This window comes from Podarcis melisellensis, assembly GCF_964234715.1.
Source record: "Podarcis melisellensis genome assembly, chromosome: 9".
Classification (NCBI taxonomy): domain Eukaryota; kingdom Metazoa; phylum Chordata; class Lepidosauria; order Squamata; family Lacertidae; genus Podarcis; species Podarcis melisellensis.
Genome location: NC_138541.1, coordinates 74,667,999 through 74,695,434, shown reverse-complemented (window position 1 = coordinate 74,695,434; position 27,436 = coordinate 74,667,999). Strand labels below are relative to the sequence as shown.

The 27,436-nt window shown below is 43.4% G+C and overlaps 1 protein-coding gene and 1 long non-coding RNA gene across 7 annotated transcripts in view; one reads left to right on the top strand and one right to left on the bottom strand.

Moving 5' to 3' along the window:
* The window catches only part of RGS12 (regulator of G protein signaling 12), an 82,786-nt gene that overhangs the window by 51,834 nt on the left and 3,516 nt on the right, over nt 1-27,436 (top strand). For 4 of the 6 annotated variants that reach the window (XM_081925539.1, XM_081925540.1, XM_081925544.1 and 1 more), the window contains 5 exons: nt 187-313; nt 3,207-3,303; nt 10,569-10,639; nt 11,397-11,550; nt 15,276-15,884. In XM_081925539.1, coding sequence (XP_081781665.1) covers nt 187-313; nt 3,207-3,303; nt 10,569-10,639; nt 11,397-11,550; nt 15,276-15,884 — 1,058 coding nt within the window. Of the gene's footprint in view, nt 1-186; nt 314-3,206; nt 3,304-10,568; nt 10,640-11,396; nt 11,551-15,275; nt 15,885-27,436 lie in introns of those variants that run through there. The other 2 variants (XM_081925542.1, XM_081925541.1) reach the window with 2 other exon arrangements.
* Nucleotides 22,008-26,534, bottom strand: LOC309378036. The gene is made up of 3 exons (XR_014171804.1): nt 25,346-26,534; nt 24,685-24,767; nt 22,008-23,169 (listed from the first exon to the last, which is right to left on the bottom strand). It is a non-coding gene; the product is annotated as an uncharacterized lncRNA (long non-coding RNA).

Sequence of the window (27,436 nt, the reverse complement as noted above, 5' to 3'; positions counted from 1 at the left end):
AAGAACACAAAGGGTGCAGTAGATCTGTAAAACTGATGTGATCTGTAAAAGTGAAGTTACACTGAACAAAATACATTGTTCACAGCTTCTCATGTATTCAGATACCCTAACATGATTGCAGACTTCTTATATGTTCTGAATGGCTTTTAATAGCAAAGACTTACTGAATGTTTTCATATATTTTAGGTTGGATCTCATTCCTATCAATAGATCTGTTGGCTTAAAAGCTAAACCTACCAAACCAGTAACAGAAGTCCTTCGACCAGTGGTTGCAAAATATGGTTTAAATCTTAATAATCTTGTGGCAAGGCTAGTAAGTAATTTATTAGAATATGTTTTAAATCTTTAGCTTTGTTTATCTGCAGAAGAATATACAGTTTTTAAATAGCATATTTGTAATACCTTTATATAGGAAGCACCATATATTGAGGTACAAAGAATATAGTCAATGTATTTCATCCCGGTTTGTTGTTTTTTTAGAAAAACAAAACACCTATTTGTCAGTTACTTGGATCCCACTTAATATACAAGATTTTTAAGCTTATTTGGGACACCATTATCCTTTACTTCTGAACTCTCTTTTTCTATTACTGATATATGTTTGAAGACTCTAGATGCATGTGTACATTTACTTTTGCGGTTATCAAATCCGAAAGAATAGGAAGTAAAGGTAAATAGCAATAATATGTGTGTTAACACTATTATTCATGCGCGAGACACCCTATTAAATACCTCTTCTCCTGAAACATGAATAGCTTTGTTTTAGGATATGATCTCTTATCTTCAGATCTGTCTGAGTCCAAAAAAGGTAGGACGATGGTCTTCACAGCCCAGTAAACCTGGGCTGATCAGGAATGTATTGCCATGAAACATACAACAATTAAAGATTTATAGGGCAGCTAATCTAACTGCACTTCCGGCAGCGTGGTTCAAACTTAAGAGGACATACAAATCTCTGATATATTTAAAAAAGAATCAGGTTCAAAGGGAAGCATGGCAATGCTTAATAGAAGCCTCCTTGAGGAGAGATTCAGCCACCTTTTGGAGAGTAGTTGCAAAAGAATGGTAAAGCACCCCATCTGAAGTGGAATATGCTATCCGACTGGGTCTGAGAAACAAATTTCCATTCTCTATATCCAAGCAACCAACCAACCAACCATCACGAGCAGTGCTGGCCCAGAATGGCCCTCAGTTACTATAGAGCAGAGGTGCCCAAACGTTTTTCAAAGAGGGCCAGATTTGATGAAGTGAACGTGTGTGAGGGCCAACGAGAGTTGCAGAGCTTTTTTTAGGATTTTACCCCAGGATATATACTGCCATGGGGGGCTGGATTAAATCGGCTGGCAGGCCGGATTAGACCCCCGAAATAGACTTTGGACATGCCTGCTATAGAGGAAGTGTGTCAGTTTACTGTAAATCTCAAACAAGGCAAAGTCCCAGGGGTAGATAACATTCCTTCTGAGCTATTTAAAGCCAGTGTTGAATAGTGGGCCCAACTACTAGTCGCCTTGTTTACCAGCATCGATCAGCCAGCAATTATTCCTGACAATTGGGGATTAGCAATTATCATACCACAATATAAGAAAGGGAATAGATCTGAACCATCTAATTATAGACCGATTAGTCTTTAAAGTATAATTAGTAAACTAGACGCTGCCCACCTCTGTAATAAACAAGTGGATTGGATGAATCAGGAAAACATTCTAGCAGAAGGGTGGAGCTGTCAACCATAGATCAAGGACTTGTGCTCCAACATGATAACAGAATAAATGATGCTAGGAAGGAGCTGCAGTCCAAGAAAGGAAAGGAGCACCTAGCTAGTTTAAATGAATTCACATCTCCAGGGCCTGATGAGCTGCACCCAAAGGTACAAAAAGAGCTTGCGGGTGTGATCTCAGAGCCTCTGTCTATCATCTTTGAGAATTCTTGGAGAACAGGTGAGGTCCCTGCAGACTGAAGGAGGGCAATTCAGAAAGGGAGGAAAAGACGACCCTGGTAACTTCTGACTGGTCAGCTTGACATTGATACCAGAAAAGGTCCTAGAACTGATAATTAAACGGTTGGTCAGTGAGCACTTAGAAAAGGATACTGTGCTTAGTAAGACCCAGCACGGGTTTCCCAAAAACAAGTCATGCCAGATGAGTCTCCAGGGACACAGCTGGATCTTGAAGCACCCCAGGCTGCGAACCTGATCTTACCAAGCAGCTTCACCTCTTCACCAAGCAGAACCTTGGTATAACTTGATATAACTTGGTATAACTTACAAATCAGCTTATTAATAATTTCAGATTGCTTTGCCACCATCCTACAGACTGACCTGTCCCCAAAACCAGTCATTGTCACTGGATTGCATCTTCTCCCAAGCTGGGATCCTTGTTGATGGCTTTGTGGTTATGTTTTAACTCAGATGTTTCCCAGAGTAAAAATCATAGTAACTATGACCTAGATTTTGTACTATCATCATTATTATTAAGAATGTTATTACCTGTCCTTCACCAGCAGGTCCCATGACAATTTAACAGTACAGGCATTTTTTCAATTCTATTTGATATAGTTGGTGCTCAATTTGCTGAACTGTTCTAGCAATTAATAAAGTTTGCCGTGTAAGGAACTAATCCCCTATATTTTGCATTTTCCCTGGGATTGCCCAACTCAAGAGAATGGGTTGACACAGCAGTGCATAAGATATCAAATTGACTACTCATAAAAGAATCTGTTCAAGGAGCCAAAGCTGGGAGGGCATAACAATTTTATTCTGCTTTGGACAAGTCAGTAATGTCCCAGACTCCTCGCCCATTTCCATTCTTAGAATTGTTTGAGTAAAACACACTATCAGTAGTTACATTGAATTCACACAGAGCCCACTAAAATACATCCAAGGAGTAATACTTCATGATGATCAAATAAAATGTAAAATAGCTAGCTATTTTTACTTGAGGTGGAATTGCTACTTATAATTAGCTACCCTCCTCCTCACAGACCCCTTTGGCCTTTGGTTTCTAGAGGTTAAATAGCTCGCTGGACCGCTCTCCTTAGAGCCACCAGGTGTACACAATAACTTCTCACAGGGAGATGCTCCAGCAGGTAAATGAAGATGGCTTCCTCAGTCTCTCGCTGATAACTTATGTATAGCAATTCTTTGTTATATAGTGAATTTTTAAGGCAAGAACTTAAAAGTAGTTTGTTTTATCAACATTTGACCACAGAATGGTGAACAGGAACCATTAGATCTTGGTGTTCCCATCTCTAATCTTGATGGACAACGGGTTATTCTAGATGAAAGGCAACCAAAAAAAGGAAAAGGTAAGCAGTTCTGAAATGGTTATTTCTGATTCGTCTACTGCTTTATTCACTTCACATTCCTAGAAATACAGCCTTGCCCACCCTTCAGCTGTTTTAGAACTAGTGCTTTTTTCTAGAAAAATAGGTGACGGTACTCACCTGTTTACATTTAGGTGAGTACAGTAATTACATTTAGTTGTTACAGTAAGTGTCACACTTTTTCTGCAAATAAAGAATAAAAAGTGCAGGAATGTTTGAAACCTGCAAGCAGAAACCTGGAATTTTATTAGCACTGTATCAAAGGGGTATTTTAGAACTCTGGTTTTGTATTTGGCTGCTTTCTCTGTTCTGAACAGGGATCCTTGCTTTTGGTGGCCGAAGATTGGGTTAGGGAATTGTAAGGTGGGAAATCTGAACGCTACTATAGTCAGTGTGTTGAGCATAAAGTGGCAAGGCAGTGGGAGTGTTTCAGGTAAGGAAGTTCAGACAAGTGAGAGCTGTTCCTTTTCTCACAATATTCTGTAGTTTTTGGCAGTCAGCCCTGAGAGTGAAGCATCTGGTGCTGATTGCTCGGTCAATAAGACATCAGGCACCCAGGGCTTGATCCTGGATGGACAATCCAATATGGTTTGTGTGATAGAGACTTGCTGCTTAGATGAGCTAGAAAGAATTAATCTGTCCCATTTTTGTCTACCAGATGTCTACCATCTTTGTTTCCTATTGCAGCAGCAAGCTAGACATAGGCAGGGAGATGGAACTTTAGTAATCTGCTGTGAATCCACCTCTTTGTCTAGGCCCTTTCTGGCAAGCTCTGATAAAATGAATAAATATTGGCATCAGATAGTATCTCCCTGACCAAGCTTACAGAGTTGATTTCATTGACCAAGCCTGCATGGGAACCATGGGCCTGTCTTAATACTGGGTCCTACCCATATTGTAGCCTATATGTATATACAGCATAAGCATACAGTGGTGCCTCGCAAGACGAAATTAATTCGTTCCGCAAGTCTTTTCGTCTTGCAAGTTTTTCGTCTTGCAAAGCACGGTTTCCCATAGGAATGCATTGAAAATCAATCAATGCGTTCCTATGGAAACCGCCTTCAGACCAGGTCCGGGGACAGTCTGTCCCCGACCTCTTCTGAAGGCCGGCGGGGGGCGAAAGTCTTTGCTTCCACCCCGCCTGCCTTCCCGGGACAGCGGAGACTTCTCCGCTGTCCTGGGGCGATCTTAAAATGCTGGCGGGTGGCAGCGAAGCTTTCGCTGCCGCCCGCCAGCATTTTAAAAACCCCGGGACAGCGGAGGACTTCCGGGGCGATTTAAAAGCCCCTGGGAAGGCAGGCAGGGGGGACAAAGACTTTTGCCCCCCGCCAGCCTTCAGAAGAGGTCCTCTTCTGAAGGCTGGCGGGGGGCAAAAGTCTTTGCTCCCCCCCACCTGCCTTCAAAAGCCGTCCGGGACAGCGGAGAGACGCGCTGCGTTTCTCCGCTCTCCCGGGAAGGCAGGCAGGGGGGAGCAAAGACTTTTGCTCCCCGCCAGCCTTCAGAAGAGGTCCAGGACCTCTTCTGAAGGCGGGCGGGGGGCAAAAGTCTTTGCTCCCCCTCGCCTGCCTTCAAAAGCCATCCGGGATAGCGGGAAGCGCTTCCCTGCTATCCCGGACTGCTTTTAAAATGCTTGCGGTGGGGAGCAAAGCCTTTCGGCCCCCGCCGGCCTTCCTGGACCTCTTCTGAAGGCCGGAGGGGGGGGGAAGGCTTTGCTCCCCACCGCCAGCATTTAAAAGAGGTCCCCGGAGATTTCCCTATGGGCTTCCTTCTTGCGAAGCAAGCCCATAGGGAAATTTGTTTTGCGAAGCGCCTCCAAAACGGAAAACCCTTTCGTCTAGCGGGTTTTTCGTCTTGCGAGGCGTTCGTCTTGCGGGGCACCACTGTATATGGATGTATAGATTGGGGGAGTTTAGCATAACTCCTTTGTCATGAATATGGATTTTCTGTAGCCTCTATTTGCAGGGAGAGGGATTGCTATTAAAATAGTCTACCCCTGGAGACAGAAGGATCCAGATGGATTCCTGACAGTTCTGGAGGTGTTTCCTAGTGCCAGAAATGGGTAAATGATCAAAATAGTTGACATTATAAAGCTATAGCACTTTCTCCCACTCGTTAGAGGCAATAGTTTCCTGTGGACCAGGGAGAAGGGATGGTAGCTAGTGTGGTACTAGAAGAAGGCATGCAACAAGTCTGTTGAGACTTAGGTTAGAGCCTATTGCATTGCAGTAACAGTGGGATAGTTTCAACTAATATGCTTTTCCACCTTTAGAAATGTATTGTTAGCAACACTTTGAATGAAGATTAATTAGGCAACACTAAAATCAAAGTTGTAATTAATTTTCTCCTCCTCCTCCGATGGAATTACTTATATTTATGCACTCTTCAGGCATGGACATTAGTATGTTTATAGATTTAAATGCATGCCTTAAAAAAAATCTAAATAATGTAAGACAGAGTTTTCCAAGCTTTTTGGGTCTATGGCTTCCTTGGCCAACTACATTATTTCTGTGGCACCCCTGTGGGGCTCAGGAGCCTAGTTATTTCACCCCTTGCCTGCAGAGCTGGCAGCTCCTCACCCCTTTTTGAACACCCTCCCTCGTGGAGTGTTTCCTCAGCCTCCTCTCTCCTCTCCTTGGGAGTCCTCTGGGCAGCCGCTGCTGCCGCCCCTGGTCTCTGAGCTGCCCCGCCCCAAAGACAGGTGCTTCCTTGCATTGCCCCACAGGGGCCTGAGATGCACCCCCTGTCTAGCCCCAGAGCCCTATTCACCTGGGAAGCTTGTAGCCAGGGCTGCTGCAGCAAATAGCTGTGCAAGCCTTTGGGAGGCAGAGATGCAAGAGGGCATCTGAGAAGGGAGAGAAGGAAAGAGGGACACAGGCCAGTGTTGCCTGCGGCACCCCTGACCATCAATCAAGGCACCCCAGGGTGCCACGGCACACTGGTTGAAAACCACTGATGTAAGGGAATATGCTATCATTTACAAGTATTCCAATAAAAATATTTCCAAAGGTTATATCCAACTAAGTCATAGTAGACCCATTAAAATCAGTGGACTTCAATTATGTAAGGTCAGTGATTTCATTGAGCCTACTCTGAGTATGCCTATCAGTAGGTTTCACCTGAAGTAAAGCTAGAATTGGCTTGAGTACAACATAGCATTTAATCCACACTACAGTCACATTACTGAATGTTTTTCCTAATATTTCTAGTCACCCACCTTTGGCTGTGGGAAGAATTTTTCAGATATTTAAATTGCATTTAAAATTAACATGAAATGCTTTTTAGTTGTGTTTTGCTAAATGTATTATCAAATAAATGTGCTTAATCAGATCTCTAGGGTAGTGGAAACATTTCCCCAATACAAAATTTCCCATAAAACCCACATCACTGTCTTCATGTTTGCTCAGTGTAGATCACTGGAGCTATTCTGGGTAGGAAAGAGCCTATTCTATCTTGGTCTGGTGGGGAAGTATTATTGCTAACCTGCTGTGACCAATTTGCAAACACTGTGCAGCTAAAATTGCTGGTATTCATTCCTTGGAGTACAGGTTAATTGCTGAGTCTGTGGATGTACCTGATACATCTGCTTTTTTCTGTTTGTTATGGGTACATTTCAGCTTGTGCAGCTTGAGAAAGTGAACAAGATTCTTGGAGGTTTGTGTTTGACCATTTACACTTCTGGTCCATTCTTGGCTAATTTTGGTGGAGAGGAATGGCCAGATGGAACATTTAGTACTTGAGAATAAGGATACATTAACCTTGAAAGAAGCAATAATAAGATGCTGTATCCCATCAGCTTGGGTAACTGTAGACTTTTGGGCAAGGGGCTCATGATTATACAGTTGTACCTCGGAAGTCGAACAGAATCCGTTCTGGAAGTCCGTTCAACTTCCAAAATGTTCGGAAGCCAAGGCGCGGCTTCCAAACATTTTGCAGCCAATCGGAAGCCGTGGAACCTGCATCAGACGTTTGGGTTCCAAAGAGCATTTACAAAGTAGAACACACACTTCTGGGTTTGTGGCGTTCGGGAGCTAAAACGTTCGAGTCGCAAGGCATTCGACTTCCAAGGTATAACTGTATGTACTTTCTAGATGCAGACCTGGTTTTGGTACTGAAACTGCCTTCGTTGCACTAGTGGACGGCTTGTATTAGGAATCGGACAGGGGGAGTGTGTTCCTTTTAGTTTTGCTGGTCCTTTCAGCAACTTTTTATCTGATAAACTATGATATCCTTCTAGACTGCTTTGACAGATTTGACTGGTGGGCACTGTTTGGTGTTGGTTCCAGTGTGAACTGGAGGGCAGATCCCAGAAGGGACTTTCTCATTTGAGTTCCATCATGTTCCCCATGCTACATGAAGCCACTTGGAGAGGCCTGCAAGACATCTGTAAGAAACCACTGGGAGAAGTTGTCCATAGTGTTGGAGAATAGTGTCATCAGTATGCAGTTCACATCCAGTTCTATTTCTCTTTTCCATCAGGCACTTGGGAGTCAATTGAAACTCTAAACCAGTGTTTGGAGGCTGTGATATGATAAGACTTAATTCAGGCAAGACACAGGTGATTTGGGTCAGTGGGAAAGCCAATCTGGGAATAGATACTCAGCCTGTTAGTGCTCCCTCTGAAAGCTCAGGTTTATAGTTTGGGCATGCTACTGGACTCAAGATTGTGACTGTGGCTAATAAGCTTTGGCTAGGTCACCAACTTTCTGGAGAAAGCAGATCTGGCCACTATTATACATTCTTTGGTTGCACTTTGCAAGGGAAATCTACTTTGAAGATTATTTGTAAACATCAGCGGGTTTACTGTGTTGGTGGTAGTCTGTTAACAGGACCCCTTATTGGGATCTTGGGACTCCATTGTTGTGCATTGACTCCCTGTATGTTTTTGAGCCCAGTTCAAATAGCTGGCTGTTACTTTGAAATCCCTGAATAGTGTGGGTGCAGGATATCTGAAGGATCACCTACTCCCACCCGCAGGATAGTAAGATCTTGTGCTCTGGGTCTTTTCACCATCTGAGCTGTACTTGGTGAGTACCTGGGACACGACTTTCCCCGTAGTAGTGCCTAAGCTCTGGCATTCCGTCTCTCAGAGGCATGTTTAGGCCCTTCCCTCCTAGTCATCAGAAAGTTTGTTAATGCTGTATAGATGTGCTTTTCATGCTGTCTGAACACCAGTATTTTGTTCCATGTTGTTTGTTTAGATGATGTTGCTGATTTTAGTTTGTTGTTTTAAAATGTTCTATTATGTCTGTGAACAACTATGGGGCTGTGAAACTGTGTGTATGTGCATTTTTCTCAGAAAGGGGAGGTTTATTTGCACAGCTTGACATATCCCACCCCATTCTGAGGCTTTTAGTCACATTGGTTAGCTGTGCCCCTTTGATAATGAATGTATTAGCAACACCCCCAATTTCTACACATTTTCAGCTGATATGTGGAGGGGCCACGTGCATTTATCTAGGGATGGATGGATCAGTCAATTTTGTAAGTACATTTTAATGCAATTTTGGCATCTATTTTTAGCTGAGAACTACAGTGCAAAAACTGGGGAACTGCAAAAGCCAAATGATAGCTGCATTCCAATCTTCGTATTAGACGAGCCACTTCACTCAACATACAGATCACATGAAATCATTGCATCAGTATGGATGCAGAACCCCTTTACATGCTGGCTGCACACACAGGGGAAGGAGCCCACACAGCCCCACAACACTCTTCACTTTGTCTTTCAATGTGGGACTGAGTTTGTCTGAACCTTCCTCGGGGATGTTTGTGAACATTGGGCTGAAACAGGCATCTTTGCTTCAGGTGCCTCCACCTTTCCACTGAGAAGTAGGGCTGAAAGCACCTAGTGCTCAGACAGATTTAGGGTCCTAAACGTCTTCCTCAACTCCCCTTTGTACCCTGTAAAGGTAAAGAACCCCTGACAGTTAAGTCCAGTCGCAAACGGACTCTGGGGTTGTGGCGCTCATCTTGTTTTACTGACCAAGGGAGCCGACGTTTGTCCACAGACAGTTTTTCCATGTCATGTGGCCAGCATGACTAAGCCGCTTCTGGTGAAACCAGAACAGCTCACGGAAACGCCATTACCTTCCCGCCAGAGCAGTACCTATTTATCTACTTGCACTTCAACATGCTTTCAAACTGCTAGGTTGGCAGGAGCTGGGACCAAGCAACGGGAGCTCACCCCATCACAGGGATTCGAACCACCAACCTTCCAGTCGGGAAGTCCTAGGCTCAGTGGTTTAGACCACAATGCCACCCGCGTCCCTATTTTGTACCCTGTAGGGAAATCAAAATCCTCTGTGGTAAGTGGTTGCCTACATTAGAAAACCCAGAACTGAGTAGCTCAACAGACTGAAAAAGGCTCTGGGTAGAAGAAGGAGCACCAGTTCTACTTCTTTAGTTCCTGTTGCTCTGCCCATAAATAAAAATTTGGAAAGAGAACACTAGCTGGGCTGGAAATAAAATCAAAGTATATCTTACTGAATAGGAACCAAAATAATAGAAGTTTGAAGTCTTGTAGCACCTCACATAAAGGGAGGCAGCTAGCCAGCAAGAAATCCAGGATAGACAAGGTCCAGCACAATTGTTATAACCCATCCTGTGACCCCGGTGAAGGGTGGGTAAGAAATCTAAATAATAATCATAGTAATTTCTGTCTTAGTTTATGACACTCATTCAAATTGATCCAGGCCTCTGAAATAGCAGGGACGCGGGTGGCGCTGTGGGTAAAACCTCAGTGCCTAGGACTTGCTGATCATAAGGTCGGCGGTTCGAATCCCCGCGGCGGGGTGAGCTCCCATCGTTCGGTCCCAGCTCCTGCCCACCTAGCAGTTTGAAAGCACCCCTAAGTGCAAGTAGATAAATAGGTACCGTTTTATAGCGGGAAGGTAAACGGCGTTTCCGTGTGCGGCACTGGTGCTGACTCGCCAGTTGCAGCTTCGTCACGCTGGCCACGTGACCGGGAAGTGTCTTCGGACGGCGCCGGCTCCCGGCCTCTTGAACGAGATGAGCACGCAACCCTAGAGTCGGTCACGACTGGCCTGTACGGGCAGGGGTACCTTTACCTTTACTGAAATAGCAATCATGAAAGTCAGTGGGGATATCCTCCAGAAAATGGTAAAACCCAGTAAACTTTTCTCTCCCCAAATTCTTGGTAATAAACTAGTATGATTTAAATACGTTTGTTACAGAAAAAAACAATCAGGTTTTGTAATTATTATTTTTAAAATCTCTATCATTCACAGACCAGGGAAAGGGGGCACCATTAAAACACAGTACAGCTATAACTCCTAATGCAAGATTTCAAGCACCCACAGTAAGTTTCTTGAAATTATTTGTCACTCCAATTATTCCCAGGTTTTGGTTTATTTCCCAGATTGGAAATTGTGGATGAAAAGAATGTCCCAAATGTTTAATGGCATTTGCTTAGTGTTTGTTTCGGCTGATTATGTCTTGCCTTTCACGTATGTAAGGGCTTTGTTTTGTTGCTTTCACCAGTGCATGCCCCTGTCTTCTGTTCTCTGACATCTGTCCTTGAAGACCAAAGCACATGCTATATGCAGTTACATGTACCTCCCCACATTTTTTCCTCTGCAAAGCATCTAAAGGGGGCTGCAATTGTGAGTGAAGCATCACAAGGTGATGAGAATGCTTATCCCTGTCACCTTGAACTGTTTCCCCACTCAAATCATCCCTGGCTGCTCTTCTCCACAGAGAGTTGGAAAACGACTATGAAAGAAAGGGTTAAAGCAACTCTCCTCCCACACACCCCAACCAGTGCTCTGCTCAAAGTCACAGTCTCCACAGATTTACATGGGGGCAAAGAGAGACGTTGCTGGGTGAAAGTTACATGCAACTATATATAATAAAATGGAGTTTGGTCCAAAGACAGACATAAACTCTACAGTTCAAAAGAGTTCTTCTCTTTTTGTTTGTGGTTTACTGAAAATGCTTGTACTATGTTTAATCACAACTCTGTGCACAAAATAATTGTTATTTATCGACAATTTATTGCATCCGTGTTGTAGTATTATGTAAAAGTAAGTAGCCCTTTAACTTTCCTTCTAATACAGGGAGAGGGAAGAACTCTAGGAAAGTCTAATTCTATTAAAATAAAAGGAGAAAGTGGAAAAAGCTCTAGGGATGTCCATCTAGCAAACAGAGAAGAATGTATTGCACAGACGGGGAAAAAAAAAAGTCAGAAAATTAATTTGGACGAAGCAGAGGGTATGTCACTTTTTTAGTATATGCAGTAGTATTAGTTTTTAAACCAAACATTTGTAAACAGTGGTATTAGTTCATTTTATAATTGAAGAAAACAGGTTGTATTATAAATTTCAGCAGTGTGGTGATGTTACTAATAAATTAATCTAACCTACTCTAGAATTACTTTTAATTGTAGGCAAAGGCTTCTGGAATGCATGTGAAGGAATGCGCTCTCAGCAGCCAAATTGAAAACAGCAGTACTAACTAAAGAAGAACATAGAAATAGTGCCACCCACTCGCCCAGTAGTATCTATGGCAACATTACCAGCGCTCACAAATCACAGAACAGTATGGCCACAATGCCCCCACATTAGCAGTGCAGGGGGCGGAGCAAAGGGGTGTGGGAACTTTCCATGAGATTACCCCACCCCAGCCTACACTCTTGTGAGAAGGGGTCTGAATAATAAACACCCAGAGTTCCTGAGGGAAAGGAGCCACTTGCTGATGGAGCAAAGCTGTATTTAAAAAAACCCACCATCCTTTTGCCAGTGCTGCAGATGGAGGAACCAGGACAAGCAACAAGCCATGGTTTCATTGGTTGGGGGAGGCTTGAGTCCTGCTATGTTTCACCATTTGCATGTCTTGTCAGCAGCCCGCATATCAGAGAGAAAAGAGGCAACACACAGAACTGGCACAGCACAGAGCAGCTCTCTGGCCATTTAGCCACGACAGGCAGAAGGACACATCATAAGGCATTTGCCTTTCCACAGCCAGCGGTCCATAGTCCCAAGCGAACAGCACAGTAGATGCCCAATTTGGATCCTAAATGTGATCTCCCACCGGAAGAGTGTAGATCACCCCACACAGAGGCACAATGAGGGAGTACATAGGCTCTGAGAATCAGAGGAGCACTGCACCAGCCTGTTGTCATTTGCCTGATAGGCAGTGCTTACAGGAAAGTGCCCTAACAATAATGGACAGGTTTTGAAAGGTAGACACATGGTGGGGGTTGCCAACTTTCTTGCTCTGGCAGGAGTCACATGCCTTTGAAAGTTCAAAGACAGACAGCAGTTTAACAGGCATCATTCACTCCATGGCTTGTTCACCCTCCTTCACTGATGCAACAGCATCCTTGAAATAGCTTGCAAAGATGCAGGATCCCAACTGGAACATAAAGCTTAGCAACCACACAGAGCAACAGTATTATTTTTAATTTTTAATTTTGTAAAATTTGAGAGCTGGGATAGTCTACAATATTTTTATAAATAAATAAACAGCTAGAACCACAGTGGGAACCACACGTAGCATTAGGAATAAGAACCATCCTTACTTCTGCAACTGTTGAACATCTACCTGTGCAGAGCCAAGAGCAACACAGGAACAGTGATGAGCAATGGTCAGCAGCAGTATCCACATAGTCCCTGGACCGAGATGTCCATCTCTCAGCCTCCCGCACCCCTTAGGGGAGAGACTGTAGCAACTGAGCCAATATTTATCCCTTCCCATAAGGAGTTGCAATGAAACTCATTACAGTGACTGCTTGTTCTGTTCTGTGTGGTTTATTTGTGCTCCTGAAAATGTTTGATCAGCGTTCCACCAACAGAGCACTTACCTGCTTGCAGAATGGCTGCCAGCTCTTCCTACCCTTTCTGCACTGTGCATGCTTTACCCATTTGGGAAAGGCAGTGTTGAAGGAGGAAGGAATGGCTAGTCAATACAATTTAGCCAGTACCCAGTGGAAAGTACCAAAGGCGGAGGGAAGGACATGGAAGGAATTTGAAGCATTCATACTTGGAAGTAAGGTATCGTTTGCTTACCTGGGTGCCCCGCACTGCCCATTCTGAAAAGAGAAATGTTAGCAATCTGTTCTTCCCGTATATATTCTGCGGTGAAACCGTGCAAAGTGTTCCTTTTTGTGCAAAATCTCTTTTCTGTATAATTGCCATGTCGCTAACTGATCAAGAGCACTAAGCACCCACAAAAGACCTAAAGCCCTATGCCATGCCGTTTGAGTTACGGCACATTGTCAGGGGTTTAAATGCTGCTGTGAGTGTTCTGTAATCACATTTGTAATCCACCAAGAATGAGACTGAACATTAAAAGAACTGCACATAATTGTTTTTTGACTGAATAGTATAAAAGTTCTAAAGCCCAACCTGATCTAAACTAGCTTTTTTTCATCCCCAGTTGTTTTTGGAAATGGCTGGAAAGTAATAGCCCCTTGACTCTGTAATATCTCTTGTGTGAACCTGGCCTGTTAACATTATCACAGTGTGGGTGCGTGCGGCTCTACTATACCCACTTTGCTCCTCTCCTAGCATGAACAGGCGCAACAAACCAAGGTTTCCTGTGTCATCCAAACCAGAACTGTAGTTTGCTTTCCCTTAAATGTACAAAATAATTAGCAAACCAAGAACAAACCTTGGAGTTAGGTTTCAATCTAAGCCTATTCTTCACTGAGAAAATGAGATGGTCACATAGACATAGAGCATTACATTATGCCAGTGTGTCCAACATAACCCAGATACCAGTGTGATGTTACTGGCAAAGCAGACGTTTCAAATCCTAAGGTCTTCTAGATGATGAAAACTGAGCATAGAATTGTGTCCTAAAATATAGTGACAGTTCATCATCTGCAACTAGGAATATTTCAGTTCCGTAAGGGCCCCCATTAGTTGCCAGGCAGGACCCTACTTGTAGCCGGCTCAAGCAGACTATGAACAAAGCTGTTTATGCCCCAGTGTGCCTGGCAGGAAAGCCTGTTCCTGATGGAAATGGACATAATTATCATAGCATTTCTGCTAGGTGTTTTGGCATATGTGGCCCCTGTTCCCTCCTTGGCAATAACTACCCTGTGCTGAGGAGCTGGATTCCTTACCTCTCATTTCCCCTGCCCTAGTTAATTGTGGGGAGGGCAGAGGAAGGTGGAGAATGTGTCAGCAAAGATGGCAGCTCATCCGTCATGCCTCCGCAAGTGTTTTTAGCACATGAGCTTGGTGTGCACACTGAATGTTTCTCTCTCTTTTTTGCATGCACTCACTTAAAGGATCACACCTGCTTCATGGTGACCCAAGGGATGCTCACGCATACCATCTCCTACATGCAATAAAGATGCCTGGTCCTGGCTTTAAAGTGCCTGGTTCTTTTTTGCAGCAGCAGTGGCAGCAGCAGCATGCCTGGTGGGGCTATGGGCGATGCCTTATGTACATGCAACTGCTAGTCTGTGAATGCCAGTTGCATGAGGCAACAATGGGCAGATTCAGAGTTCTGCTTTTGGCATGTGGAAGTGGTTTCTGGATTCCAGAGAGTGCTGCTCATTTGTGAAACTTGCCTGGGTCCTGGACAGATGAGGCTATAACTTTCTATCCATCTCCTACTGCAGTTAGAATTGGTATTCACATGAAATGCCTATGTGTCACACTGTGCATTTTTTCTTCACATTTTCCCCCCTATTTGTGTTCAGATTCTGCAGGTGGATATGCTACTACATGCACCTATTAAAATCATCAGAGATTTAGGATTACTATTGTCTTTTAAAGTTACTTGTAAACTTTAGTTTTATTTATAATGTTATAGGAGTTTCAGCTCAGAAAGTGGTCAGATATTTTAGATTTTGTTGTTTTTTCAGTGTTGTTGGTAAATGGTGGGTGAATCAAATGTGTCTAGTTAAGAAAAGAAATGATTGTGTGGTGTCACGAAATTTCGCGGTATTGACTAATGGGTCTATTCTGGGTTTCTTGCAATAGAGTTTTTTGAACTTATATCAAAAGTGCAAAGTAACAGAGCAGATGACCAGCGAGGGCTGCTGAGAAAAGAAGACTTGGTTCTGCCTGATTTTCTTCACTTGCCTTCCTGTGGGACTAGGCCTTCTCCATCTACACCCGAAGGGTCTAAAGGCTGCAACAAGAGAATTGCACATCCTGATGTCAAGGACAAATGCATACAGTTAAGTGGCAAAGTGGACGTCATGAAAAACAGTAGTGAAAGCTCCGCAGTCAAAATGGCTTATTCTGGAAGCAAGCAAAAACCAGCTGTGCTGGCAACTTGCAGCAGCCAGAAGACTTGCAGTGTTCCTTTTGCTGCCCCACTGTCTCCGATTCCGCTTTCGCAGGATGCCGCCATATGGAAAAGGCAATCAAAAGAACTGCAGGCTGAAAGCATACAAACTGTTGAGGATGAGAACGTAGCAGACTTGACTCTGGTGGCTGAGGGAGACATTAACAGCCCTAACAGTACGTTGCTGCCATCTCCACCCTCTTCTTCAGACAAAAACACTCTTGCAGGAGCCAAGTATCCACCTCCCGTGTCACTAACAGATAATCAGGAAAAAACTACCCATGAGAAATCCAAATCAGGTATTTCCAGATTTTAAATGTCTTTAATAAGAAATGATTCCCCATTACATTTGTTTCAGCACTTGTTGCATCTGTTTACAACATGCAGAAAAGTGCAACTGAAGCCTGTCTTTAGGGCATGTACAGACCATAGTTCTGAGGGGTAGCACATAATTTTGGCCTCTGTCACCCTTGTCTACATCCCACTCTGGCCCCTCCTGCCTGTCCACACTGCGGACAGCTGCAAGTTCCGGACCAGCCAGCCTGAGCTACAGGCTGCTTTAAGTACACAAACTCCAAATTGAGAACAGATGTGGTATCACTTGTTTGGCTGTGCACTCATAAAAAGCCTCAACGACCATTTTGCATGTTGGAAATAAATACATTTTTGTTTGGAAGAGCCTTGCAAAACATAGCTTTTCCATTGAAACCTCCAAGACACACTTTTCACGCATATGCATGCATTATTTGCTGTCGTTTCCTCTTTGTGCTGTAAACCATTATAAAGACTTGAAGAGGAAAGGGGAAGCCCAGCCTGGTTCCCACATTTCTGCTGGAAGTCCTGGGCACGTCCTCGTGAAGCACATGCAGACAACTTTTTATAGATACTCATCTCTAAAGACACATGCAAATACCAGATGAGGATCACATGTAACATGTTCCTCCTGGACCACCCTTGAGGCAGGGCCAGAGGCAAAGTGGGCAGAGCAGCTAGTGTAAATTTTACCAAGAGGCTGATTTTACACACACACACACACATCTCCACCCTCCATCTAGGCAGCCAAGAAGCATTATCAGAATTCAAGGACACAAAGCAGCCAGACAAGAACACTCAAAGAAGGTGCAAAGTGGAGGGCTGGGGAAGGGTGCGGAGGAGGGGGAGACGGGGGTGGCCAGAAAGGGAGGCCTGGATGGATATCTCTCCCCATCCCAGATATATAACACCTGCCTCTGGGAGAAGATCCATCCCCCCCTCCCCAAAGAGTCCACCCCTCTGCGCACTCTGAGCAGCAGGCAAATATCAGTATGGGCAGCTGGATTATCTGCTGGAAGGCACAGAAATTCAGGAATTGCCATATGCCTGGTAAGAATGTGGTGCTGGGCGGGGGAGAAAGTAATCTGCCTACATTGCTTCCTGCTGTCTCCATTGCCCATGGGCCCAAGGGCTGGATCGCCACCTCTGATGCAACTGACTGTACTTATCTTCATAATTCCAATACCAAGTAGAATCATGACTTGTAGAATGCAAACACATTCGGTTTGACTGCTTATTTCTTGTTTCTTACCTGTACTTATTTAGTGATTTTCACATGCCTAATTGTCACGTGCTAACAGATGACAGCCAAACTCTTCTGTCCTGCTACTCTGAAAAATCAGAAAAAAGGTTTATGTCTTTCACAGTGTTTTTATATATGCTACCATAAAAATTATTGAAATTAAACATCAAATGACCTTGTAATTGGCTATGTCCAAATGATAATACATGAAGTGTATTTTGTGGCCTGGTTGTGTACATTTGTGTATATCTATAGTTAGAGCATGTGTGTTTTAAAAGGGGAGTTTACAAGTTAGACTGTCTTATTTTTAAACTGGAGTTCATATGTGAATATTTTCAAATCTTCAAACTGTAATTAGTGCATGCCATACCTTCCCGTGAGCTGCAGCTTTTGTTGTTTCTATCTTCTTTTATTCTGTAGCTGCCTTAATGTAGTTTCTGCATATATTTTGTATCGGAGTTCCCACCACTACAAAGAGTAATAAACTCTGTTCTTCGTTAATTCATTTTTTTCTTATTCAAAAGTATTTAATGTGCAGAAGAGAGATCTAAATGCAATTGGGAGACATACCGAAAATCAGTGGGGAACTACCCTCCTCAAAGTAGCTTCTCAATTTATTTCCATGGAGGCAATGCAATCTGAGCTCTCACAGATAGCTTGACCAGGGCCCATGTATATTGCATTCTATAGCAAGTCATGAAAACCTCATTATCCATTTAGTGCTTGCAAATTTCTTTCCCCTTTTTATCTCTTCTTTGAGCCCCCTTTAAGTCTCTTGTGCCATTGACTCGTATTAAACTCTTTTATAAAACATGCAAAATTGTATACTTGCAAAATGTTGAAAGAATTTGTTCTGTTATATTTGCATTTATGAAATGGTGTTGTCCATGTCTCCCAGCATCCCTATTTATTTGCTTATTTAAGCCTTTATTTATTTTGCCTTCCACATACGGCAAGGCAGTGTACAAAACAGCTATACTTTAAAGCACAAATTAAATTGTGATTCAGGGCAAATTAAAACATAATGTTATGATGCCAGCAAAAGCCTTGAGCATAAGCATATTTTCAAGAGGTGCTAAAACACTTAGCTAAAGGGGGAGTTGGTGCTGCCACAGAGAAGGGCCTCCCAGAATCATAGAGTTGGACCCCAAGGGTCATCTAGTCCAACCCCCTGCAGTGCAGGCATCTCAACTAGATCATGCATAACAGTTGGACATCCAACCTCTGCTTAAAAACCCCCAAGGAAGGTGCTTCCACTGTCTAACGGCTCTGTTACTCTTTCTGGTTACTGCCAAATGTACTTCTCCAAAGTGCAGCACAACCAAGAGAATCTCCCCAGCTGTTCATAATGAAGGATTGGGGCGGTATGAGAGAAAGCACTTATTAAAGCTCCTTACTAACAGGCAGACTGCCTTGGCATACACGGTAGGTAAAGGTACTCCTGACTGTTAGGTCCAGTCGCGGACGACTCTGGGGTTGTGCGCTCATCTCGCTCTGTAGGCCAAGGGAGCCGGCATTTGTCCACAGACAGCTTTTGGGTCATGTGGCCAGCATGACTAAGCCGCTTCTGGCAAACCAGAGCAGCGCACAAAGACGCCGTTTACCTTCCCACCAGAGTGGTACCTATTTATATACTTGCACTTTGACATGCTTTCGAACTGCTAGGTGGGCAGGAGCTGGGACCGAACAACGGGAGCTCACCCTGTTGCAGGGATTTGAACCACCGACCTTCTGATCAGCAAGCCCTAGGCTCTGTGGTTTAACCCACAGCATATTGGACTCCAGCTCAAATTGTCCTGAAGCTGCTCTTGAAAATATTTCTACTGTGGGCACTTTCACACTAGTACTTCTGATATCTCTGTTCCAACATAGATGACTTGCAGTTGTTGTTGCTTTATCATGTGCCAGTAGTTCCCATTCTTGACGGCTTCTTTGTTGCTCTCAGATTGCCCTTTTATTTCTTTGTTCTGGAAACCTTTTTTTATCAAGCCTCTATAAAAGAGATGCTTGTGGAGGTGGTCGTGAAACATTTGGATAGTATGACCTGACTAACAGCAGAGGCTTCATAACTATGCCATCTGCACTTGACAGCTTGGCTGTTCTATATTCAGTTTCAACTTTTGATTCACAAGGCAAAAGTGTGAATTTGTTCACCACCTGGTAGAAGTAGCTTCAAATAATTTTTGCTGGGACATATAACTATCTGGAAGGTGGCTGAGATAATATATAATAATGCCCCCACCTTGGCTAGTTCTACCAAAGTGAAAGAATTGAGGACATTGGTTTATCTGAAAATAAGAACCCCATTAAGAGATCCTATACTTCAATCTATTATAAATGAGGAAGATCAAAGGCCCCGTTTGAGGGGGGGTGTTGCTGAGAGATTTCTCCAGTCCCTGTAAAAAAGGTAAAGGACCTCTGACAGTTAAGTCCAGTTGCAAACGACTCTGGGATTGCAGTGCTCATCTCGCTTTACAGGCTGAGGGAACCAGCATTTGTCCGCTATGCAGACAGTTTTTCCAGGTCACGTGGCCAGCATGACTAAGCCGCTTTTGGCGAAACCAGAACAGCGCACGGAAATGCCGTTTACCTCCCTGCCCGCCAGAGCGGCACCTATTTATCTACTTGCACTTTTTGGCGTGCTTTCGAACTGCTAGGTTGGCAGGAGCTGGGACCGAGCAACGGGAGCTCACCCCATTGCGGGGATTCGAACCACTGACCTTCTGATCGCAAGCCGAAGAGGCTCAGTGGTTTAGACCACCGCGCTACCCGCATCCCTGTAGGTCTGGGGAATTAGAGGAAACAGGTTGTCTTGATCCATTCCAGATCTAATCACTCTGGTAAACAGGCTACAACAGGAGACAAGCAAGGGGAATGTGATCCTTTTAGCTTTTCTGGATCTCTCTAAAAACCAGAAACCTTTGAAGCAATACTCATACTCTGGGCCTGGGAAAAATGGGCGTAATAATGGCCTCCAGGAGCAGGTCGTGTCCATCTCTGAATCTGCCACAATTGTGGCAGTATTTCTTGATCTAGAATTAAAAACTGACGCAAAAGGTTTAGCTGACAATTTTATTCAGTTGTCCTTGAAGTGGGCGGAAGTACAGGATGACCCTCAGTCCTCTTTGAACAGGAACAGCTGAGTATGAGACTGAACCAGAGCAGCAAAATTCAGACTGAGAAGCTGCAGCAGCATCTGTCTGCAGGATGAAGAGTCAGATGGTACAGGACAGATGCCCACCTGACAGCCAGATCTGAATTTGTTCAGGCAGATACTCAGCGCAGATACTATACTGAGCATGAATAAAAAACAAAGCAGAAAACAATGGAAAGGCAAATCCTACTAGTCGCCCCCCTCCCCCCCTCCTGAACTTTAGCCAATGCATCTTCATCTTCTTTGCAGTCTCCTGTGGGCTGATGCTGTCAAGAAACATGCAAATTCTTCTCCCCTTTTTCCTTCCCAATGATAGTCCCTCAAAGCAAGCTAGGAGGGGAGAGAGTGAGAGATCGAAAAGGGTTCAGGATTACAAGAGTTAGGCTTGATTCACTTGGGAGGGGGGTGTTGTTTTTTACCGGTACGATATGATAATCTTTATTGTCATTATCCTATATAGAACAACAAAATTGAAAAAATCTACAGCAGACATTCAAAAACCAACAAGCCTGCTATCCCAGCCTGGTTAGCCCCTTAAAAACTCTGATACCCCATAACTGAATACAATATACTATAGAGACTACCTTACACTGCGTTTAAAACCAAAATCACATTTGGCTAGAAACTGTTTCTCAGGTGGCTAGTCCTAGTCTTTATAGCTCTGTACCTTCTTCCAGAAGGCAGAAGCTGAAAGAGATAATTTCCGGGGTGCGCACTATCCTGCACTATCTCTGCAGTTTTCTTATGGCACTTGGAAGCATAGATTTGATCCAAGATGGGAAGAGTGCACCCAATTATTCTCTCTGCAGTCTTTGCAACCCTGGACAGCATTGTTTTTCCCCTGGCCGTGCAGCTCCCAAACCACACACGCAGACCATAAGGTAATACACTCTCCACGGTACAATGGTAAACTGCCATAAGAAGGTCCTATAAGAGATTATTTTTCCGGAGGATTCTCAGAAAATATAACCTCTGCTGTGCTCTCTTCATCAGGTCTTTGCTGTTTTCTCCCCAGGTTAGGTCATTCTCTCAACTCCATTCCCAGAAATCGAAACACCGAGACCTGTTCCACACATTTTCTTGCTTTCTCATAATGCACATGATGTTGTGTTGATACTGCTAGTTCTGGCCCTTTATTCCAGGCTCTCTCAGGGCAGATTTGTGCCAAGCTTTTTTAGTTACTGTGTTTTCCTCCTGCCTATCATCTCATGAGCACCAGCTGCACAGTCTTGATATCGGCGAGAGTGGCTTCCTTCCTGCAAAACCTATTTGGCACTTTTTTCTAAACCTTCCTCCTCTGCCTCATCCTTGGCCTTACAGTGAATCTGTGGGAAGAACGTTTTAGCCTCCATTTCACTGATATGTGGTCATAGTAATCCTTATTTTTGGATGCTGCTTCTCAGTGCGCACCTGCACATCTGCACAGCTCTAAGTATGTTTCCCAATAAATAATGCTTCTATCTGTGTGTTCCCTGAACAGCTACAGGACAGGCTGAGATTCTCCTGCCTGGGATGACAAAGGAAATAATAATGAAGTATAAACATGCAGGGAGAGAAGCAGGAAGAAGGGCAACTGGCAGTAGAACACACAATGGGAGGTGGAAGATCATCAATGGCAGGGGTATTTTAATTTCTTTTATTTCTATCTCTGCACCTCCTTTGCTCCCCAAAGAGCTCTGGTTGACAAACAGAAAAAGGGTAAAGGAATACATGTTTAAAAAATGAAAAAGTATTTAAAATATATACAAAACAATTACAAACATCTAAAACCATTAAACGCATTTAAAGAAACATTTCAAAACAGTCACATACTCTCGCAGCCTAATAATTCCAAGGTTGTTGGGTTCTGTATCTTTCAGCCATCAGACTCCTGGCCTGGGTGAACAGGGACTTTTTAAAATGCCTCTTGAATATTGATAATGAGAAAGATAGAAACAACTCCCCAGGAAGGGCAATTCCACAAATGGGGAGCCACCACTGAGAATATCCTGTCACAAGTTAGCACCCAACAATTGCAGCCACAACGGGGGGTTTCCAAAGTGCGGCACACCAGTGAGTTATTTTCTGATTTAAATCAACCTGTGTAATGTGTCTGAGGAAAAGGCAATGAGGCTGAAATGGCCTCAGGGTCTCACGGCCACAGAAGCCTGCCTTGCACTTCATCAACAGAAACAGGAAGTCTTCACACAGAGGGGCTTAGCTTGGAATGGCTATTCCAGCAATGGCAGATGCCCACTGCGTCAGGTAGGGCTACTAGGAGAAGAGGTCACAGGGATGCATGGCGAAGTTATTCTGGTTTCCTCCCGATCCTCCTCTCTTGCAAAGATACTGTGGACACTTAAGAGTTGCTGTTTTACAAATACCTAGCACCCAACTGAACTGATAAAGTATCTTACCTTGGTTCTGAAAGAGTCTCTTTTGTCACAGTGGCTTCTCTGATGGGAAAAACATTATGCCTCCTCCATTATGCCTCCTCCACCCGTTCTTGTTTTCTCCCTGTCCTCCTTTGCAAAAAATCAGTGGGCACTTCTAACTCTGCAGTTGTGCAAATACTTAACAACTTAACTAAATAAATGAGTGTCGTACCTTGGATAAAGGCTACCTGTGTGGCCTCCACCTCCCCTTAGAGCCACCCTGATCCTCTCCCCCGGTCTCTCTTTATCCTCTTCCCTTGCAAAGAAACCAGGCATCTGTGAACACTGCAGCAGTTCAAGCATCTAAGAAAACAAGAAAATTATACTGTGGTTCAGAAGAGGTTGATGTAGATGGTTGTATTTATTTGCTGAGAGAAGATTACCTGTATCACCTCCACCTCCTCTTGCAGCCACCCCAATCCTCTGCTCCTGCTTCTTATTTCTCTCTTCAACATCTTCTCCTGCAAAGACCAGGGTGCTGTGTGATTAAATAGGGTATTACTTTGGTTCAGAAAAGAACTGCGCAGTCAGCTCAGGGCTGTTGAAGCAGCAAGGCTGTGGGAGTTGGGAGTTGTGTTCCATCTTTGCATCTGTAATTGCATGGGTGATTCCTCCAAAACCCAAGAAAATCAGACCTACACAGTCCTTTCAAGCCGCATGACACTGAGAGGTGGATGTTAAGAAGCTTTTTCGCACAAGGTGTCTCCGGGTCTTCTTTTCATATCTTCTTGTGCAGAAAGTTCATCCCATTATCTTTCAGATTGGCAAAAAGTTTATTGAGCCTACTGTTGAAGTCTGGAATTCCTGGATCATCCATTTCTCAATGGACATGCATAAAGGACAGAGCAGGTCGGTAAAGAGCCCCTCTATGAATGACTCATTTGTGAGTGTTGCACCTGGAAAGTTCAGGGGCTTTCATGCCTGTTCAGGCTGAAGAATTGACATTTTGATTTTCTATTTATAGAAAATAATTAATTAATTGAGGTTGCAATTAATTAAATAAATAAATAATTGAGGTTGCAATCCTGTACACACTTAAGTGGGAGTAAGTCTTGTTAAACTCAACACAGCTTACTTCTTAGTAGATGTGCATCATCGTCATCATCATCATCATCATCATCATTATTATTATTATTATTATTATTATTATTATTATTATTTCTATACCACCCTCCATCTGAGAATCATAGGGTAGTTTACAATATATGGATTGTATAGGTTTGCACTGTTAAGTCCTAACCAGCAAGGAAGACTGATGAAGCTGTTAGCAAGAGAGAAAATGAGGATGAATTTACAAATTTAGGGGGAGGGAATCATTTCAGAATGCTGCAGGTAGGATTATCACATGTTTGAATGTAGAAAGCTCTCTCCAGATAGGCTCACCTGGTGCCATCATTACATGCCTTTAAGCACTGGGAAAAATATTCCTCTTTACCCAGGTCTTTGGCCAATAAATATTCTATAGCTTGTTAAAGCTGTAGGTGGGGTAGGGGGCAACTGTTACTAAGATTAATTTATTATTATGCTGTCTGTTATTATACTTATTATTATCATTATTATTTTATTGATGCTGCATAAAATGTGGTCTTAATATTGTACACTGCCTTGGGATCTTTCGATAAAGGGTGATATTAAGACATCAAATAAAGAACAACAACAATAACAAATGGCTGAAATAGCAGAGCAACTTTAAAAAGGCAGTGGTGTAAGAGAAAGGGGGGAAAGCCTGGCCAAAGCTAAGATTTTGGTGCTGGAAAAGTGTAGGATTCATTGGCAGGAAAGCCTCTGTAAAGCAGCAAAACAAAAAGGCCCATTCCTTTTTAGCCATGCCGCTCACCTCTGAAAGTGGCAGTTCACATGCGGCATTCAATGAATGTACAGTCTGTGTTGACAACAGGTGAGCTGCACAAATCAACACATAACGTGAGCACATCACCCAATTTATTGGAAATAGCATGGCTACAATTGTAAATTACCTGGAAGTAATTGCCCCCACTTCTGACTGCATATATTCTGGCTTATACAAAAGGTCTTCAGTCAAGTGATACACAACCTTTAGCTAGGGAAGGCAGAGAAATTCAATTAGCCTCACATTTAAAGGCAAACCTACCTGATCAGCATTTTCCAGAACAATGCACAACACAAAACACTGCCGCCCTTCAAAATGGGCACTTCTCTGAATTTTGCAGTGCATTTCCCCAGCCAAGTATTGTGCACAAAAATTAAGAAATCAGGGTAAAGTTTGCATTTATTAGTGGAAATGGCGTACAAAAATGCATTATATAAGGAAAATTTGATTTGAAAAATGTGTATATAGGCAAAACTGAATATATGAAGACAAATTTTCACTATAACACTGCTAGATTTTTTTACAAAAACAGATAAATCACAAACTGATACGACAATGCAAAGTGGGAAAATTAGAAAGAAACTGAAAGTGAGCTATTTGATTATGCCTTTCTTTAGCTCTTCATTAGAAAAGCAAATATTCTTGGAAAGAAGGGTTACCATTTAACCTGCTCATGTAAACGACGAACCCCATCAAAGAAGAGGAAATCTAACCTCTGCTTGGTTATTTCCCTCATTCTCCAATTTATGCTAATCTGTCATAAACAAATTTGAAGGCTTCGTCATCACCCCACTCATTTGCCGCAGCAAGGAGAATCCAATAATTTCTCTGGTGTACCAGCAGATGATAGCACTGGTCCTTCTCAGAAACGTCCTAGAACGGTGCTGTTCCTCTGCTACACCACTGGATGACTTGGAAGAGGGGAAAATAATCAGCCATCAGCCTAGTAAAGGATGAGGGAATGTAAGCCTTGTGGTTGCTTGCGTGCCTATCTCATAATTGAAGACTATTGACTTAGGGGTGTATGAAGCCTACCTGGGTGTGGGGGCCATGGGGAGCCAGGAACAGAACTAGAGGTTGCTCTGTGGCTCTGAACTAAGGTTGTCTGACAGGGCATGAAGAAAGGAAGAACTGCCATGACTGGTGGGTGGGGCTTTACATATTTAAATATTGCAATGTTATGAGGAGCTTGCTGCAGTTCCTTTGCTAACCAATAAATTTGTGGCCTGGTATTCATCCAACATCTTATCTTTTCCTGACTTTTGTGTGCAATAAACTTTCAAAATACAACTTCCCTTGCCCATGCTAAGTCAAAACTAGCTCTGAGATCTGTCAGTCATAGCCCCATTTTTTAAAAAAACAAATTTGTATTTTACACATTGCAAACAAATGGAAATACAGTAACCATTATCCATTGCCTCCAGACATATACTTACACATTCAGCAATCAAACCTATTACTTAACGTAACCCCTCCACTGAGAATATTGAGCAGTTGGTATAAGAAGTTCTAGATTGTTGTCATTAGCATAGTTAAAGAAAGGGGTCCATGTTTGTGGAAGGGTGTCTTTATTCGTTATGCCTTTAATTGCCCTCCTGTGTCCGGTGAAACGCTCAAACATTGCTGTATCCCAGATATTATTTTCCCATATGCAAGGCCGTAGCTACGGAGGCTAGCCAGGCTCCCCCTCAGGTGAAACCTCCAGAGGGGCACCATTGAGGCTCCCTGCCTGTGTGTGTGTATATGCAAATGTGTGGGGTGAAATCAAGGCTAGTTTCACCCCTGCCGTGTGTTCAGGGGTATTTCAGTCTGGTTCTTCCATTGCTGAACTATTGCTAATCGTGCTGCGGTCAGTAAGAAACCTACTCGTTTGCTGTGGCACAGCGTGGAGCCTAAGTCTGTGTCCAAAGATAGTAGGGTCAAGGCAGGACAGATCCTCAAGCTGAGGCTCCAATACTTTGGCCACCTCATGAGAAGAGAAGACTGCCTGGAAAAGACCCTGATGTTGGGAAAGATTGAGGGTGCAAGGAGAAGGGAACGGCAGAGGACGAGATGGTTGGGCAGTGTTCTTGAAGCTACCAACATGAGTTTGACCAAACTGCAGGAGGCAGTGGAAGACAGGAGTGCCTGGTGTGCTCTGGTCCATGGGGTCACAAAGAGTCGGACACGACTACACAACGAAAAAGGCAGAATTTGGAGAAAGGGGTTGGCTTGTAATTGGGCTGTAATGGAGAATACTCTATTCCAAAAGTTTTTAACTTGGAGGCATTCCCACTCAGCTTTCCCCACCCGCTTCCAACATAAAGAAAAAAGGGAAGGGGTTACCGTATTTCCCCCCAGCCTGATTGTACCTGTGCCATCGAGGCCTCCTGTAAGCAAGCAGAGGTAGTAACTGCAAGTCATACAGTGTTCAGTGGGATCTACTCCCATGTAAACATGCAATGGGTTGGATATATTACTTACGGAAGGAATTGTGGGCCCTTTCTGGCTTAAATTTATCCAGAAACTAAGCTGCTAATACTGAGCAGCCTTCTTGACAGGGTGACTTGGCTTTTAAAAGTCCGTTTGTGTTGGTTAATGTTGTATTTGGTAAAAAGGAAAAATGTAGATATGATAAAATAAAAAAGGAGAATTCCCTGGATGACTAGATCCAGATTTGGGGCAAGTATTCTTTGCTGAGAGAGCCCCAGCAGAGATTTAAAATCAGAAAACACTATGGTCTTAACCCCTCCATGCAATAATTAGAGTTAAGCATGTTGGTTATATGAGGCTGGATATATCCCACATTTTGTTAATTGCCTTCACTCTCAGAAATCTTCAATGATACGTAAGGAACTAGAATGGTGATTTGATTACAAAAGAGCTTATACTGTATTATT